The 17,879-nt window shown below is 53.9% G+C and overlaps 1 protein-coding gene across 1 annotated transcript; it reads left to right on the top strand.

The window, feature by feature from the left end:
- Positions 1 to 3,846: 3,846 nt before the first annotated feature.
- SLC6A7 (solute carrier family 6 member 7) lies at positions 3,847 to 17,453 on the top strand. The gene is made up of 14 exons (XM_015641972.3): positions 3,847 to 4,203; positions 9,618 to 9,798; positions 10,471 to 10,602; positions 11,169 to 11,403; positions 11,893 to 12,031; positions 12,315 to 12,449; positions 13,085 to 13,188; positions 13,721 to 13,845; positions 14,213 to 14,325; positions 14,407 to 14,538; positions 14,853 to 14,952; positions 15,298 to 15,398; positions 15,582 to 15,749; positions 16,665 to 17,453. The coding sequence occupies exons 1-14, from the start codon at positions 4,171 to 4,173 to the stop codon at positions 16,878 to 16,880; spliced, it is 1,914 nt and encodes a 637-aa protein (XP_015497458.1). The 5' UTR covers positions 3,847 to 4,170; the 3' UTR covers positions 16,881 to 17,453.
- The last annotated feature ends 426 nt before the right edge of the window (positions 17,454 to 17,879 follow it).

Below are 17,879 nucleotides of genomic sequence, written 5' to 3'. Positions count from 1 at the left end.
CCTCCTTGTCCAAGATGAATAAACAGAGAATGAGGATGTGAGATAGTGCCTGGGACAGCTGGCATTAATGCCTGACACTCTCCCTTCTCCATCCCATCAGTGTTCCCCTCATCTAGAAGAACACTGAGCAAGGGGCTGACCTCAAATCCCTGCCCCAAATGGCTTCTCCAGCCCCAAAACTCTTCCCAGTGCCATGCATTGTGTGGGGTGTGTTGAGGTGCCAGGGCAGGGCAGCTGGCTGTGGAGGGACACCTGAAGCAGGATAAAGTCCTCATGGGTGGAGGAGATGGAGGAGTGGGAACAGGATGAGGTGGCATTGCTGAGAGAGGGACAGAGCAAAGTGTTTGTTCCTGCAATTGCAACAGAGGCTGCACCTACAGCTGCACCCTGGTGACCCTGCACTCACCAGCATGGTGCCAGGCTGCCCACGGCACAGGAGAACCACCTCATGCACCCCTGCAAGGAAACGGGAATCAGGAACTAAGACAGGCAGGAGGATGCAAATGCAATGGAGCTGGTGCCATACAGGAAAGGGATGAGACTGAATCAGGCACCTGCCTGAAGAGTTGGGCTGGACTGAGGAAACTGGAGCTGCTTCTGTGTGCAGACTCCAGCATGGTCCCCATGGTCCCCACACTCATCCCCCCACACTGGGCTTTGGCTGCCTTTGGTGTCCAATTTTGCCATTGCCATGTGGAGACCAGCAGTGGGACCCTGCCCCGGCAGGGGATGGGGTGCCCAGCACTGGGCAGCACTGTTGCCTGCAGACAGCAGTGGGGAGGGGAGCAGAGTCCTGGTGGAGGTGAAATGTGCATCTCCCAAATTCACCTGCGGTGCTGGGTGGCTGGCAGAGAGATGAGGGGCTGGGAAGATGCTCCACTGCCTGCCCAGAGAGGCTGCGGGAGCCGTTGACAGGATGAAATTCCAACTGATACCCTAATCTGGCGCCTGCCTGTTTGCACAGCAGGGTAAAAGTCCAGGGAGCCGTGGGCTGTGCCCTTGGGTCCCTGCCACCCGTGTGTGCACAGGGAGCCGGCGCTGGCGGGAAGAGGCAATAAATGCACCCACACACCCAGCCACCCCTTCCCCCTACACACACACACGCCCCTTGACCGGGTGACGAAATGCATCTGCTCTGTTCCCCCTCCCATGTCCTCCCCTGCGCCCTGCATCTGCCGTTTGGGCAGGGATGGGTGAGCCATGCAGGGCCCTCCCTGTGACAGGAAAGGGGCCGGCAGACACCATGTCCCCAGCAGCTCTGGAACCTTTGGCTCAAACCTCCTGGACACGTGTCACCTCGATGGTTTCACCCCGGCAGGTGAAGAACACCTGGTTTTAGCAGCTGCTGCGGCTGCCTCCCAGCCACGTGTCCCACATGGGACCTGGCCCTTATGGGGACAGCCTGCCCCCATAGCCAGGGGACCCTGGGGGCTGTCCTTTACAAGTTCCCATAGTTCATCCCTGCTCCTCCCCCTGCACTTTCCATAAGCTCCCACTTTATCCTTCCTTGGAGAAATCTTGAAACTATCATCAAAATAAGGCCACGTACAGCAGGTGGCCGAGCGCTCCCATCCTGCAGCAGCCTCCAGCATGGCACACATCCCAGCAGTGACTAACCAGAGCACCGCTGCCTTGCCGCCTTCCTCGTGTCTGCGGCGCAGATCTGGGCACGGTCCCATCCTGCTGCCAGCCACCTTCTCGTTTCTTCCCAGGCGGCTGCCACCCGGATGTGTGTGGGCTGCCCAGGCAGGGTGGGCAGGGGTGTTTCCCCAGCCTGTGTTCTGTCCTCTCCTTGCCCTCCAGTGTCTCACAAAGACAAAAACGGTGCCAGTGTCTGTCAGTGCTGCATTGGGGTGGAGGATGTGCGCTGTGCTTTGGCCCATGAGAAGGGAAAGGTTTACTTGGTGTCCCAGGGGGTCGCTCAGAGGTGGAGTGGGAGAAAACAAAGCTGCTTAGAACATGCTTGCAAGCTCTGTGTGTGCTACCTAGTGCCAGCCCCTTGGGGATCAGGGCATGGGGACAGTTGTGCACACCCCTGTCCTCTCCTGGCATTTCTGGGGTCCCTAGGTTGTGCTGATCCTACTGCCTCTGGTGTGTGCTGTTCCATGAAGTGCATTTCTTGCCAGCTCCAGGGCAATGCAAGACTTGTTCCAGCCCTGCAATGCTAAGCTGGAGCATCCCAGGTGCCTGGGGTGAGACATCTACTCCCTGGTGATCCCATGCAATGTGCTGCTACCAGAGCAGCACCAGACAAACCAGAAAAGCGAGTTCCAGGTACAGAGCATCCCAGAAGAAGTGGTATCAACATGGATATTTCAGGGCACCATCAGCCCTGGGTGTCTCTAATGAAAAATACTGCCCAGGGCACAAGAAGATGAGGCCATGAAATCTGCCCAGGAGTGCTGAATGTTTTGTGTAGAGATCAGGGTGCCATGGGGCTGGGACAGATGTAATAAGGTGGCACCAAGCTCTCCCCTCCCATGACATGGTGGTGGCCATGGGATGTCTATCTTTAGGTGGATCCCAGGGAAAAGGTCTAAAAGGGATGATTCAGATTGCAGTGGCATGAAAGGCAAACAAAGCATCCCTGCCCTGCATGAAGGCTGAGGTAGGAACGGTGCTTAATGCAGCCCCTGGCCATCAGCCTGGCCAGCTCCAGGCTCAGCACTCCCAGCCAGCATCTGGGAGAGGGAGAATTGATGGGCAAGTCCAAGGCAGGTTAAACCAACCTGGATGAATTCCCATAGACACTTTTATTTTTGAGGAAGCTGTGAGTGTGTGAAAAGACATGTTTGTTGGGTAATGTAGTTTTGCTCTTTCCTCCTTTCCCTGGGAAATCCAGGTAAATATTAGCTCTGAAAGACCCATTGTGCAAATGCTGAGCCACTTCATTGTGTTGGACTCCTACAGAAATATGCCTTTATGCTGAGGATATCTTTCTTTTCAGGGAAAATTTTCAGAAGTGCTTAGAGGGCTGTAGGAGCACAACTGCCATTAGATGTCCTGGAGATTTGCTTTTACATCAGGCAGGCTGAGTTCTCTCTGTTCCAGCCCTGTCATTGTCCTCCTCATCTCCAGTGCTGCCCACTCACCTTAACCCTCAGGTAAAGCATCTGGGCAGAGGTCTGGCTCAGGTTGGAGCCTGTAGGGCACTTGCAAGGAAAAGGGACACATCCAGTGTCAGAGCACTGGGCACAGTCCAGGGGTGAAGTGATGGACAAGTGGATATTATCATGGGAAAGAGTGGATATTATCACTGTGAGTCCAGAGCTGTCCTGGTCCCACGGTGGCCCTGGAGCACGTGGGGTTATTCTTTCTCACAGACACACAGGAGACATTTCCACCATGAAAGCGGGAGGAGAAGGCACAGACCAGCTCTGCCACCTCACTGGGAATTTAACTGAGTATGAGGGTGAAAAGCCAGCATCTCTCTGGGCTCTGGGGCTCCAGTATCCCACTGCTGACTCAAACTGGAACATCTGGACCCTGCAGATGTGACCTGTGCTCCAGCACTGGGGCCATGATACGCTGGGCTCAGATGCTCACCCTGGGGACTGCCCAGGGATTGCTCTTGCCCTCAGTGTGGTGGGATGTGCTGGTCCTACCCAAAGGGACTGATGGCTGTGGAGCATTCCCCTCCCCTGCTCTGAGGGCTGGGCTCAGGCATCATGGGGAACAATCACTTCTGATCTCTTCAAGCTCCAGCTGTGTCCTGCCACAGGAAAACCATCTCAGAACCAGGCAGGAAGGTGCTGTGAGCTTCTGGCATCTGCTGCCGTCACCACACGGGGTGTGCTCAGTGACAGAGTGACCCCAAAGTCAGGCCCTTCCCTAGGGATACCTGATGCATCTGTGGCACGAGTGAGGCAGCAGCCGTTCCCCTCGCTGTGCGGGTGGGGGGCTGAGGTCCCGGAGCCCCCCTTTCCCCGTCTGGAGCGCTTTTGACAGACAGACCTCTCTCCTCCCTCCCTGCTCCGCACGCAGCCATCCTCCACTCAAGGCAAACCTTTCTTTCAGCCTCTCTCCTCACGTCCCCAGCTCTCCCCGGCAGCAGGTGGGTGCCCACCCCTCCGTGCCATCGTTTCCTCGCTCTCCCTTCGCCCTCCCCAGCGCCGGCGAGAGCGAGAGGAAAAGTGTCGGAGCGGGGAGCGCATAGCAACAGGGTCTAGGATGAAGCACGTTCGGCAGCAGCATCTTCGGAAGGTGAGAGCCGGGAGCGGAGATGCCCCAGGGACAGGAGCAGGGGACCAGGGGTACCCCCGGCCAGCAGCGAGGGTACCCCAGGGCCGGCGGAGGGAGCAAGGATAACCCCGGGCTGGGAGCGGGGGAGTCCTGCCCATCGCCCCGCATCCCGTCCCCGGGAGCCTTCGTGGGCAGGCGACAGGGATTAGTGGGGCATTAGGGAATAGTGTTCGTGCGAGGGCCAAAGCGAGATCGTGGGCAGCGGGATGGGGCATTTCGTGCCCCCCTCCTGAGCGGGAGGCACCGCTGTGTCCCCCCCTCCCCTGCCGCAGGTGCTGCCGGCGGTGGCTGGCTCATGTCGTGTCTGGCCGGGAGCCGTGGGTGGCACCGGGGGCAGAGCCCCCCAGCCTGGCACCCCGGGGACTGCCCGGGATGGGGTCCCTCCCTCGGGATGGGCACAGGGAGCTGGGCACTGACTTTCCCACCTGCAGCTCGGATTGCCTCCTCATCCTCCTCCGTGGGATTTAAAGAGGCGCTGATGATGTGGGGTCAGCTGGACGCTGAACTCGGGGTTCAGGGCAGAGCTGGCAGAGCTACAAACCCTTTTTACATCCTGCTGGAAACCCTTTCTAAACCCAGCTTTAAAATCAGGCTTTCCCATGGCTAGGCTCCCCTCCGCTGCCGCTTTGCTCTTGCTAGTCTGAGTTGCCATTTCCCCCCACGGTGGGGACTGAGCCCTTTCCCTGGGGACACGGTGGAGCAGGGTGGCAGAGATGTGTCAGCCACATCTCCACCATGGGCATGTGCTGCTGCTGAATGGCTCAGCCCTTCCTGGAGCATCCCAGACAGTGACCCAGGGCTGGGAGCCTCTTCAGCTATACCCTGTGCCAAACCATGCCCATTGAACACAGGACAGGTTGACCCTGTTGAGATGAACAAAAACCCAGGAGAGTTTCATCCCTGCCAGGAAATTCCTAGGATATTGGGAAATGACGTAAAAAACCCAGCAGTATCCTGGTGACAGCCAGCAGGCCCTGACAGCCTATTTCTCCACTCATGTTTGGAGGCATCATTCAGCTCTTCTCTTTCTTCCTCTTTTCTACAAATTGCTTTTCCAGATGGCTTTGTGACTGCAAGATCCATTAAAAGTGGTCTTTGCCCCTTCCAATGCCTTTCTGAGTTACTTGATGCTGGTGACCCTCTTTAGCATTTGTTCAGGAATTCATTTAGTCCCGTGGTGATCAGTTGGGATGGAAAGCAGATGTCTCTGGAGTTACTTTCCCCATTCCCAGTGCTGCTCAGAGCCCTCTTCATTACCCAGAACTACTATTGCTGAGCTCCAGATGGAGGAACTGGTGCTCACAGCCCCTTTGGGACCACCGTGTCCAACACTGGCATTGGGCTTGCCTGGAGCTGGTGGTGGCTGATGTAAAGATGTGCCCATCCCCACTGCAGCACCCACCCAGGACCCTGACAGCCTCCTCTTCCTCTCATTGTGATCCACTTCCCATTGGTGAGCTGGAGCTGGAAACCTTCTTACCAGACATATTTCAGACATGTGGAAATACCTCTTGATTAGAGAAGACCTTTCTCAGACTCCAAGGATTTCAGGCTGATTTTTGCATAACAGTATTCCTAGAAGAGCTGAGTGGTTGTTTTCATTTATTTGATTGTTTTCTTTGGGATTTATTTGGCAGAAATGGACTAAATCCCACTGGAGCCAGTGTTGGGAGCCATGGGTCATGCTGTTCCTTCCCATACCTGGCCAGGCTGCTGAGCAGCATCTTCCTGCCTGAGCCACTGCCCTCCCCTGCCTACCACAAACTTTGAAACTTCCCTGGTGTTTCCAGATGAAACACAAGAAATGTTTGTATCTGTGCATACTCCCTACACTTTGGACATTGCTGTAATGAGTTTGCTTCAGCCTCAGCCACCTCCAACCTCCCTGTGCTGGCTCCACCATCACTTGCTCCCTCTTATGGCATTGGCTGTGAGCCTGGGCTGGGCTCACCCAGGGTCAGTGCAGCCCTTCGAGGGGCTCTTCTTCACCAGAGCAGTGCTTTATTTACTTTGTTTTCTAAGTGATATTGCATTTGAATTAATTTTTATTCCTTTTTAAGATTTTTTTCTCTCAGAGATTAACAAGCAATTCAAACTAATCTGAAGTGACTCACACTTTAGAGACTCACTGTGCTCAGACCCGCAGGGGAGAAATCTGGTGCTGGGTGGTATTTCTCTTGCTCAAAGGCTGTGATCCACGCACAAAACACTGACAAAATAACCCCACAATGCCAGCTTGAAAGGAGACAAAATAGGATGAAAACATACCTTTGATCTGGCTGAAGTTTTCTCACTCAGATACAGCCGAGTTTTGGTTTAAGTAAATTGGTTTAGAGAAAATAATTAGCACAGAGACATTTCCTTACAGACCTGAGCTCTTATCTTGGCAGAGACTAAAGTGCTTTTTCTTCTCGGTGACCTTTGCTTTGCTGACTTTTTTGGGAGCATCTTTTGGTGAATAATGGAAAGTGATGCTGTGTTCAAAGAGGCCGTGGTTGCCAAGGGAGCTGTTAGTCCCCATCTGTTTATATCTGCAAGATGGGAGCCTGGCTTGTAGGATGGCAGCTGATGGTGGAAAGCTCTAGAGCAATACTGGAGCACTGGAGCACTTCAGCTGCTGCTGTAAAAGAGAATTCCTGTTAAGGCAGAGCATTAATCCTAAAAAAAAAGCTCTAGAATCAAGCTGGTGTGTGAGATTTCCAGCAGTCAGAAGAAGGGAGATGTGCTTCCCTCTGCAATTTGGGACAAAGATGAGCTGGAAGCCTTAAATGTTGTGCTTTGTAATTCATTTCAAGTCAGGCAAATAGGCCAGTTTTTCTGTGATTTCTATGGAAAGGCTGGGGTTTGGGGGAATTTTGAGCATTGCAGTCAGGGAGCCGCTTTTGTGTGTGTTTTCCAGCAGCATCCCTAACCTGTATCTCCTCAGCTTGCCCAATGGGGACAACTGACATTGTCCTTTGGGTTTATCTGACACTTGAGTGGTCTCTGCTTTCCGATCTGTTCAAGCTCAAGTTCAAGCTGGGGTCCTAAACTTGAGCTGTAGAGCTCCAGATAAAGATATTAACAAGGGAGGCAGCTGTTATTGAGACACAAATTGAGGCAAACTACATCCTGTGGCCCTTGAAATGGTGACTGAGATGAGGACCAGGCCATTTACAATTTGAAAAAGGTCCCATTGGTTCCTTTCATTTCCTGTTGTTGCATCCATGTTGATTTCTGTGTTACATCTCATGGGCAGACAGCCACACGTAATGAGATCTTGCAGCTCTACCTGTGCCCACCTGCAGGTGTTTAGGATGCAGACAGAGATGCAGGAATTAGGCAACAGGAGTTAATGATCTCCTAGCATCCCTGCTTGCTGGTTTTCTGTGATTCAAACATGGAAAACAAGAGCTCCCCAGCCAGTGTGATGGACTGGGAAGCATTGTTTTGCAGGAGGAAGACCCAGCTGTGATAGCCCGTGGCTGGCAGAGATCTTTGTGAATACAGGTTTTAGGTGCTGAAATCTTTGGGAGGGAGCTCAGAGCAGCCTGTCCATCCCCTGCCAGCACAGACAGCTCTGGGTCACACTCTGTGTGTGCTGGGCTAATTAGCAGGCACTGCCATGGCCTGGAGGTGTTGTTAAACCTCAGAGCTGTGATGAACAACTGCAGGAGTTCTGCCAGGTAGAGACAGTTTTAAAGCAACAATATTACATCTGGGTCATATTTTGACTTTGTCAGCCTGTGTATTTCCAACTTTTTCTTCTGGCCCTTGCTGTATGACAGTGGCACCCAGCAGGGGTGGGCTTTTCACAGAGGATTTTGGTGTAACAGCTTTGCTGGAGCTGTACATTTCAGGTTGGCTCAGGAAGAGTTTGCCTTTGTCCTGTCCCTCAAGGTGTTTGTGCACCAGGTGGGGATGGGGAGGAGTTTGCCTCTGTGTTTGGTGCCTTTGGGCTGCAAGCAGCGTGTCTGCAGTGCCAGCAGCTGGGGGTTTGGGGTGCACCCTGTGCAGGGTGGGAGCTGGCAGCCCTCTCCTTCAGCATCGCTCGGTGTCTCCATGGGAACCAGCAGCAGGAGCATCCTCCAGTCCAGTCCAGCTGGAGAGGAGAGGAGGTGGCTGCCACCTTCCCTGAGGCTGTGAAAGGGCAGCACTGAGCTCTGATCCAGCTCTGGCCTCCTAAGGACTGGGGTCTGCTGCAGGCTCTGAGCACCAGTGCACACTGCTACAGGAGACCCACAACTCCTTCTGGCTGATCCCCCCAAACCCAGGATCCTCTCCCTCAACCACATCCCGAGGATTTGTTCCCTACAATTATGAACAAAGACAGGGAGATGGCTGCTTCTTCAGAGAGTCCAAGAAGAGAAGGCTCCCTCCTGCCCTGGTCCTGGTACTTTGTCAGCAGGGACATCAGAATCCTCCTGTGCCTCAATACAAACATGATCAGGTCCCATGCCAGGGCACAACAACACCTGGTGGCACAGGGACAGGATCCTCATTCCACCCCTTTGTGCTGCCTGGATTTGCTGTGGCTGTATCTGTGATGGAATCTCATCTGGCAGCTGCTGGCTCAGGCTTTCAGCTCTGGAGTCAGTGGGGATGCTTTCCCTGTTCTCCTGAGGTCAGGAAATTGGAGGAATTCAGACTGAACACCTGATGTACACCCATACAAACATGGAGGTGCCCTCCTGGTGCATCACCCCAGCCCAAATGGATTGCAGGACTCGCACTTCCACTTGCAGAGCTGAGGCAGTGGGGAGGAAGGGAATGGGTTAATGCCCTGCCTGTGCTGCATTGATCCAGAGCACATCAGGAATTCTGGAAGGAGGTCTCTCATCTCAGCAGGGACAACTGGGAGCATCAGTAAATTCCCACAGTGCAGGATTTGGCAGTTGGAAAAGCGTGAAAAATGCACGGCGCGATTAACGGCAGCCAGCGAGTGCCTGGCATGGCAGCACACATTGGGCTGGGTGTCACGCTCCCTGGCATGCCACAGTGGTTCTCCTGCTGTCCTCATGCCCATAGATCCAGAAAGTTCACTGTGATCCCCTGAAAGGATGTCTGTGGAGCCTGGGGTTGCGGTTGGGTCCTGGTGAACCTTCCCAAAATGAACTGGGACAATCCTACCTTTCCCAGGGGAGCTGTGAACAAGTGGAATCACATTTATTCCTTTTGTTTCCTCAGTGGCAGAGCAGGGCATTGCCTGAGGTGGGGAACAGAGAGCAGCTGGGACAGGGTGTTCCCAAGGGACAAATGTCAGTGCTGTGGCTTGGGGTCACAAATTCATTCGTGAGTTCTTGGCACTCCTTCCCTCTCTCCCATCCTTCATTCTCTGTTTTTCTTTCTTGCTCGACCCCTGTCTGCCCTCTCCCATACCCTGGTCCCTCACTCAGCCAGTGACACCAGATCTCCTGGTAAGCCCCAGCAGCCAGGATGGGGACCTGGGCTCCGAGTGCCCAGAAGACAGAGGGAACTGGACAGGGCGGCTGGATTTCCTCCTCTCCTGCATCGGATACTGCGTGGGCCTTGGGAACGTCTGGAGGTTTCCCTACAGGGCTTACACCAATGGAGGAGGTACTTGGGCATCCTTTGCAGCAGTCAGTCTCCTACCTGGGCTGATAGAGTATTCCTGAGAATATAGAATTTCCTTCCCCATCCTAGGACTGGAAAGTAACACTTTTTGTGGAGTGAAGCCTCCTCCTGCCCTCCCCATGCTTGTTTAGGGCTTTCACCACCTGTATCCATGTCTGGAAGGTACTTGCAAGCCCATCTCTGCATTCCTGGCCTTGGACAAACCCCTGTCTCCATGCTGAATCACACACCAGCTCTCCTGGTGTCCAGCAGCTTCTTGGTCTGGTGTCCTCCAGGACTCAGCTGGGTCAGCAAACACTTTCCAGCTATCAAAGGAGGAATTGAACCTTTTGCAATGCAAGAGTCCTGGGTGATGGTGAAAAATCCTGGTTCAACTCCTCCCAGAGCAATAATAACTGGAGAATTTCATGTTTGTGAAAGATTCAAAGAGAAAAGAGTTGGGAGCAGAGGGGAAGCACAGCACTTGGTGAATCACAGCCCCTTTCTCCTGCACTAACAGTGAGCTCTTGCTCCTCCCTATCTTCCTGATTTTGATGTAGATCCCTCAGAGGCACACATATTGAATGAGCTTTATTCCCTGTCACAGCTGGGCTTTAGGTGTTTGTTTTGTATTACTTCCAGGATTATTTTTTTCCTTATATTTTTTTCTTGCAGGAGCTTTCTTGGTTCCTTACTTCATCATGCTAGCCATCTGTGGGATCCCCATCTTCTTCATGGAGCTGTCACTTGGCCAGTTCTCCAGCCTAGGGCCACTCGCAGTCTGGAAGATAAGCCCTCTCTTTAAAGGTGCGTGAGTGAAGTTCAGAGCCTCTGAGGGACCTCTTCAAGAGCTCTTTGATGAGAACATGCACCACCAGCAGCATCCCATGATCCCCAAAGCTCTTGATAGAATCAGAATAACCTGGGGGAAGGTGTGTCAGGCTGGAATTTTGAGTTAGCTGTTTTAGTAGCCACAGGATGTGCATGAGATTGGTCAGTCTTTGAGGGCTCTGGATAGCCTGACCAGCTCTAGAAATGGTATGAAGATTATTAAGCCATCTATTGTACAAAATAGAGCATGAAAGCTAAGCAACACCTATTAAAAACAAAGGTAAGAATAAAGTATTAAAAAAAAACAACTTCAAATCAAATACTTTTATTCTCAGCATTAAGCTGGTGCAAAGTTTTTTTTGTATGAGGCAATAGACCACCAAGAGAAAGCATGTCCAGATGTTATAATGGCCATAAGAGGCTCCTCAGCAGGTGAACCTTGGACTGGTTGATAACTTGGCTGCTGAGATGCAGTGTCTGACCCTTTTGGATGTGCTTTGCTCTGCTCCAGCTCATCCTTCTTTACCCTCTCCTTCCTTCAGGCGTTGGCATGGGCACGATCCTCATCGTCTCCTTGGTGGCCATTTACTACAATATGATCATTGCTTACGTTCTCTTCTACCTCTTTGCATCCCTCACAAGCGACTTGCCCTGGCAGCACTGTGGCAACTGGTGGAACACTGAGCTGTGCCTGGACCACCACGTCATCAAGGCGGGGAACAACACCCTCCCCGTCAACATCAGCAACACCGTCAGCCCCAGCGAGGAGTACTGGAGGTAACGAGGTCAGCCCGAGCCGGCTGTGGGGAGGTGGTTGGTACCTGCTCAGGGAGAGGATGGGATGAGGGGTGAAGGATCTGCACATCTCACAGCACAGATGCTGCAGGTCTCACTCGTGGTTGGTGGTGTGGCTGCAGCGATGGGCTCGTGTGCTCAGCTGTGGGTGACAACTCAGTTTAGCCCCTGGGATGTGGGAGGTGTCCATGTTCTAGCACTGCTTTGCTGGTCTGGAGATATGCTAGACTAAAATGCATCCCACGTCTGGAATGGCTGGGAATTTGCTCTCAAGATGCCAGGCATCCCTTCCAGGCTCTCTAATACATGGTGGAGAAATCACTCCAACTGTTCCTGTTTGCTTGGTAAGGAGCTGGCAGTGCCTGTGCTTGTTGACAAGGTTACTTTGCAGCAGAGGCATTTCTAGGGTCAGAGGGCCTCTGGAAGAAGGCAGCACATGGCTGCTCACTGGCAGCCCTCCTTCTTCCCTAGCCGGTATGTCCTGCACATCCAAGGAAGCTCAGGGATTGGGGATCCTGGGAGAATCCGCTGGAACTTGTGTCTGTGCCTGCTTCTTTCTTGGACAATTGTTTATCTGTGCATCCTTAAGGGAGTCAAATCCTCTGGCAAGGTAAGGGCTGGCTGGTCTCTGGGTGGGGGGACCTACAGCGATGCTCACCAGTGCATGTGACTCTGCGCCTCTGGGAAAGTGAGACCCACAAACAGCATCCACTGGGTATGAGATATTTTGGGGATGCCTTGCACACTCAGCCACCAGCAGAGCTGGCACACCAGTCCTGCCACAGCCCAAGGACCCCAGGGTGATGTGTCCCACCCTAGGGACAGAGCAGGGAGACAGCAGTCATGCTGTTCTCTCATTCCCAGCTGGCCCAGCTGGCCCTGCTCTCCCACAGGTCGTGTACTTCACTGCCACCTTCCCGTACCTCATCCTGGTGATGCTGCTCATTCGTGGCGTGACCCTGGAGGGGGCCTGGAAAGGGATCCAGTTTTACCTCACACCCCAGTTTGATCACTTGCTGTCGTCCAAGGTGAGTAGGATGTTGTGTAATTTGTTCACCACACAAAAATGAACCTTCTCCTGCCACCTCCTGAATGCAACAGAGGCAGTTCCCTTACTCAGGTGTCTTTTCTGGCCACACCCTAACCTAAAGCTCTCTTGGTTGCTCTTAGACCAAGAATCTTTGTCCCACACCTTGTCTGGGCCACTGTTCCCATGTGTCCCACCCCATGCCCATGTTTATGGCTCTGCATGGATGGGATGGCACCAAGACTCCCCTGAGCACCAGAACCGGGATCATCCCAGCCCCTGTGATGGGCTGATGGGTGCCCGTGGTGGATTTCACTGTTTGTTGTTCTCAAGAGATCTCAGCATGTGGAGTGGGGGCCAGCAGTGGTGATCATCAAGAGACCACCCAGTTTTACAAGGCCACTTAATTACACTGGGCTGGCCCTAAAACATTCTTATTAGCCCTTCCATTAGCCAGCTGATCCACTGTAAATGGTGAGTGTGAACAAGGAAAGACAAATATCCCATAGGCTGTACATGCTAGGAGTGCTGGGGAAGATGTGCCCAGGGCTCTGGGGAAGCAGATTTCTAATGCCATCTTCCTCATGTGGAGATTTCCAAAGCTCTGCTCTCCTCAGAACTGTTTCCTTCCCCCAGGTGTGGATCGAGGCAGCCCTGCAGATTTTCTACTCCCTTGGGGTGGGCTTTGGGGGCCTCCTCACCTTTGCCTCGTACAACACCTTCCATCAGAATATCTACAGGTGGGAGTCAGCTGCTGTCTTGTAAAAATTAGGGGTTGGGGGTGCCATGAAAACCTGAACTGGTGGATTCAAACCAGCAGAAGCACATGGTGCAGAAGTCTTGTTCTGCTCCTTGCACTGAGGGGATACCTGGCAGTTTGTAGAGGCTTGAGAGGAACAGAGGGATCTGTGGGAAAAAATTCTCCCAATCACCACAGTAGAGCACCCAGCTCAGAAGTTGTGGGCTGTAGGTGCTGAAAGCTGAGGATATTTGAGGCTGGAGTTGTGCATGTGTGCCCTGTCCCCAACATCCAGTGTAGTTCAGTGAAAGAAATGGGTGTTGGACATTTGGTCTGATCCCATCCATGGGGAGCAGAAAGCTTTGGAGGAACCCCACGGTATTATCCATAAAATATACACTCCTTTTGACCCTGGAAAGCACTTGCCATGAGAAGCCCTGAAGGACAGCACCTGGGGCTGGCAATGGCACCGGGCACTGGTGTGGGGTGGGAAGGAGCAAACACGTTCAGAGCATCTTCTTCCTTCTCTGTAGGGACACCTTCATAGTGACCCTGGGCAATGCCATTACCAGCATCCTGGCAGGCTTTGCCATCTTCTCCGTTTTGGGATACATGTCCCAGGAGCTTGGGGTCCCTGTTAACCAGGTAGCAAAAGCAGGTGAGGTCAAAGAAAGATGTTTTCCCCTTCCCCCTCTGCCTGGGTGTGCTGAGGAGCATCCCTTCCAGAATGGAAGGCACCTGAGAGTGTCAGCATGAGGGATGCAGGTGGATGCTCAGCTGGCCAGGGGGAGAGAAGGGGGCAGACAAGTTCCTGTGGTGTAAATATTGAGTAACAAATGCTGTCTGATGAAGGTCTGAGCAAGGAGCTGGCTGTTTCTCCACCCTCTGCCACAGGACCCTTCCTGCCCATCTTGCCAGAGTCCTGGCAATTCTCTGCCATGGTGCTGCTCTGCTGAGCTCTCCCCTCCTCCCCATTCCCAGCTCTGTCACCGCCTTTTCACCCCGCTGTCCTTTGCCTCCCCTAGGTCCTGGTCTGGCATTTGTGGTGTACCCCCAGGCCATGACAATGCTCCCCCTTTCTCCATTCTGGTCATTCCTGTTCTTCTTCATGCTGTTAACCTTGGGCCTGGACAGCCAGGTAAGGACAGAGCCCACGGAGGCAGCCGTGGACTCCAGGCAGCCTGAGGGCTCAGGGGACCCTCTCCTCCTGTGCATGCAGTTTGCATTCATGGAAACCATCGTTACGGCAGTGACAGACGAATTCCCCTACTACCTGCGGCCAAAGAAAGCTTCCTTCTCAGCTATCATCTGCATTGCCCTCTTCCTGATGGGGCTCATCCTCACAACAGAGGTGAGGCTGTGGGGATGGATCCATTGTGGGGACCAACTAGGGACTCATTTATGGGGAACTTAGGTCAGGGGCCAAGTTTTCATATGTGTGTTCATATCAGCCAGGTGAAAGAGAGACAAGCCTGGGCTTCCAGAAGGTGTGAGGGGTGACACAGTGTTATTCCCATCCCTACACCAACCCCATAAGGAGACTGATGTCTCTTGAGGCTGCTGACTCCTGTCCTTCCCAGGGGCCTCAAAAGTCAGAGGACATGGCTGGAGGTTTATTGGGATGATGGTCCTGGAGATGCTGGCCTCTGTGCTTTGTCTCCACAGGGTGGGATGTACTGGCTGGTCCTCCTGGATGACTACAGCGCTGGCTTTGGTCTCATGGTGGTGGTGATCACTACCTGTCTTGTGGTGACACGTGTCTATGGTAAGGGTGCCTGTCCCCACAGGGCCACAGGGGAGGATGTGCTGTCTGTGTGAAGAGAGGGATTTAGAGGGAGCAGTGGGGAAACCAACAGCCTCACAGGGGAGCATGAGGCTCTGCTCCCACCACCTGTTTTTTCTTGGCTATCACTTGATTCACCTCTCCAAAGATATGGTGGTTCTGACCCTGGTCCTTCGGGCAGCACCAGCAGGGCTCTGCTCCTGCATCTCCCAGCTGGGTGTGGGGAGACTGCTGCAGAAGATACAAACCACTGCCTGTGATCAGCACAGCCTGGTACAGGCACAAGGCTCTGGGGGAGGAATCAAAGCTTCCACCTCCTTCCTGCAGGCATGAAGAGGTTCTGCCGAGATATCCACATGATGCTGGGGTTCAAACCAGGGCCCTACTTCAGAACCTGCTGGATGGTCCTATCCCCGGCAACAATGATGGTAACTGCTCAGCTTGCGCTGCTGGAAAACCATGGTGGTGCCACTATCCCTGGGTGACCTCCCAGTGCGATAAGTTACTCTGCTGGCATCTCCTGCCCCAGAGACAACCCTTCTGCTGGGAGGTGTCCATCACCTCCAGGCTTGAGACCCATGGGATGACCTCACTTTCTTCCCATCCCACAGGCTCTGCTGGTGTATAACATTGTCAAATACCAGCCTTCTGAGTATGGCAACTACCGCTTCCCCACCTGGGCAGAGGTCTTGGGCATCCTCATGGGAGTCCTCTCCTGCCTGATGATTCCCATGGGCATGGTGGTGGCTGTGCTCCAAGAAGAAGGGACGCTGTGGGAGGTAGGAGCTACTGGGGCCTGACACTCCTGGGAAGCACCCCAGAAATATGCAGCAGTGAGCACAAGCCCCTGCCAAGTTAGAATCCTCTGGAATCTCTGTATCCTCTCTCCTGAAAGTGTGTGTGCCCATTCCCCCTTGCCATAAACAGTTTGTGAGAGGCAGCACACCCCAAAACATTTCCAGCTGTTCTGCTTCCCATGATGCCAGGCAGATACTGAGTAAAACTGCTGCCCAAGGGTCAGCCCAGTGTGCATTCCCACTCCAGAACAAGCCTGCTGTGCCCTGTGAGGAATCGCATTGTCCCCAGCGTGGGGTGGCCATGGGCACCTGGGACTTTGCACCCACTTGGCAAGAGCAATGACACAGCAAGGCAGGCAGCTGCCAGATGGGATCCCTGCACTGAAAGGCTTCTCCCAGGAGCAGGTTACAGAGCTGCTGGCTGCTCACAGCTCTCCCAGCCCTTCACTGCTCTCCACAGGCTGTTAAAAGCAGAGGAGCAGAGCTTGATGCCCTCCCCAGGTACCAATCCCCTGTTGGAGCACTTGCTGGCTATAACCTGGCTTGACACAGCCATGGGCACTGTGGCGTGGCCTGGAGCCACCTTGGCCAAGGCTAACCCTTTGTCTGGGTGGCTCTAACCCCACAGCACAGGGCTGTAGCCCTACACTAGCCCCTCGCTCCTGCAAGCCCTCACCACCAGCACCCACAGTCCATGACACCTCCCCACCCCACAGCAAGACACTTAGGATTGCCTTGCCAAAAGGTTTCAGGACGAGCTTTTGACCCCATCCCATCCTCACTGGGGATTCTTTCAGTCCCTGGGGGCCAGCAGAGCACTGGGAGCTGTGGGTGGGGTGCTGTCTAAGAAGTGGAGGGTGCAGGGTGTCTGTGCTCCCTCTGCCTGTCCCCTCACAGCGAGTCCAGCAAGCCAGCCGGCCAGCCATGGACTGGGGCCCATCCCTGGAGGAGAACCGCACCGGCGTGTACGTGGCGAGCCTGGCTGGCAGCCAGTCCCCCAAACCCCTGATGGTCCACATGAGGAAATATGGGGGCATCACCAGCTACGAGAACACGGCCATCGAGGTGGACCGGGAGATGGAGGAGGACGACGACGAGGAGTCCATGATATGAGGGGACCCAGTGCCCCATAGGCTGGGTGGGAGCTCACGTCCCGTTTTGCACAGGTTGCACTGCAGCACTTCAGGACAGCTTGGGGGGTCTTTCACGGAGTAGTCAGGAGCTGCTGACTCTGCCAGGTTCCTCATCACCACCCTGGCCCTGCCAGGACAGAGCTGCTGCCTGTCCTGGTGCCCCAATGTGTTTCTGTTCAGTGTGAAAAACTGTGTGATGAGTCCATGTGTTTGTGTGACAGTGTCTGGTTGAAGTGTCAGGGCTGTCCCACTCCCACCCGCAGCCCCAGCCCTGCCGTCCCCTCTCAGGGATGTCCAGGCTGCAGCAGGTGGGGAGGAGGAGAAGGAGCTCCTGTGTGCTGATCTGTTCTCTGTTTGTCTGTATTTGACTCCAATAACCTCATGTGAGAGGTTCTGTAACAGCCTCCATGCCCCAAGGACAGCGTGTGCCGGAGTGCTCTGATCCCATGGAGGTATTCCAGCAAAACCAAATTCCATATTCCATATTCCAGCAAAGCACAAATCGCTGTCCTCCTGAAGCAATTTGACCTAATAAATGAGCAGTTAAAAACAAGCAGAAGAATAAAATAAAAGGCTTTATAAACAAAACAGGCTGTAGATCCCCCAAAGACCTTGGTGTGTCACCTGGCAGGGTTGCGGTGACTTGAAGGAAGGTATAACCTGTCTCTCTTGTGTGCAGGAGGTCAGGGACAGGTTTCAGCTGGACCCACTGTCCAAGGAGGACCTGTGTCTATCACCAAGGGAGGTCCAAGGTGTGGCCTCAGCCCTGAGTGCTGCTTTTCCCAGTGGAAGGAGAAGGGCTGGGTTTCAGAGTCTGTGTGTGATTTTGGGGTAGATCAGCCCATGCCCCACCTCCTGCTGACACTGCTGGCCTGGGGGTCTTGGTGACCTCCTGGATGGGGCTGTTTGTAGCTGATGCTGCCCGTCCCCATTATCCCAGTGTCATGTGTGCCTTCTGCTGTGTGCCATCAGCTCACCA

This window comes from Parus major, chromosome 13, assembly GCF_001522545.3.
Source record: "Parus major isolate Abel chromosome 13, Parus_major1.1, whole genome shotgun sequence".
In the NCBI taxonomy this organism is placed as follows: Eukaryota; Metazoa; Chordata; class Aves; order Passeriformes; family Paridae; genus Parus; species Parus major.
This window is presented reverse-complemented; position numbering and strand designations above follow the sequence as displayed.

Coding starts and splice junctions, on each gene's coding strand:
- SLC6A7 (XM_015641972.3), top strand. CDS start 4,171: ATGAAGCACGTTCGGCAGCAGCATCTTCGGAAG. Junction 10,603..11,168: donor GATAAGCCCTCTCTTTAAAG/GTGCGTGAGTGA, acceptor TCCTTCCTTCAG/GCGTTGGCATGGGCACGATC. Junction 14,953..15,297: donor TGTGGTGACACGTGTCTATG/GTAAGGGTGCCT, acceptor TCCTTCCTGCAG/GCATGAAGAGGTTCTGCCGA.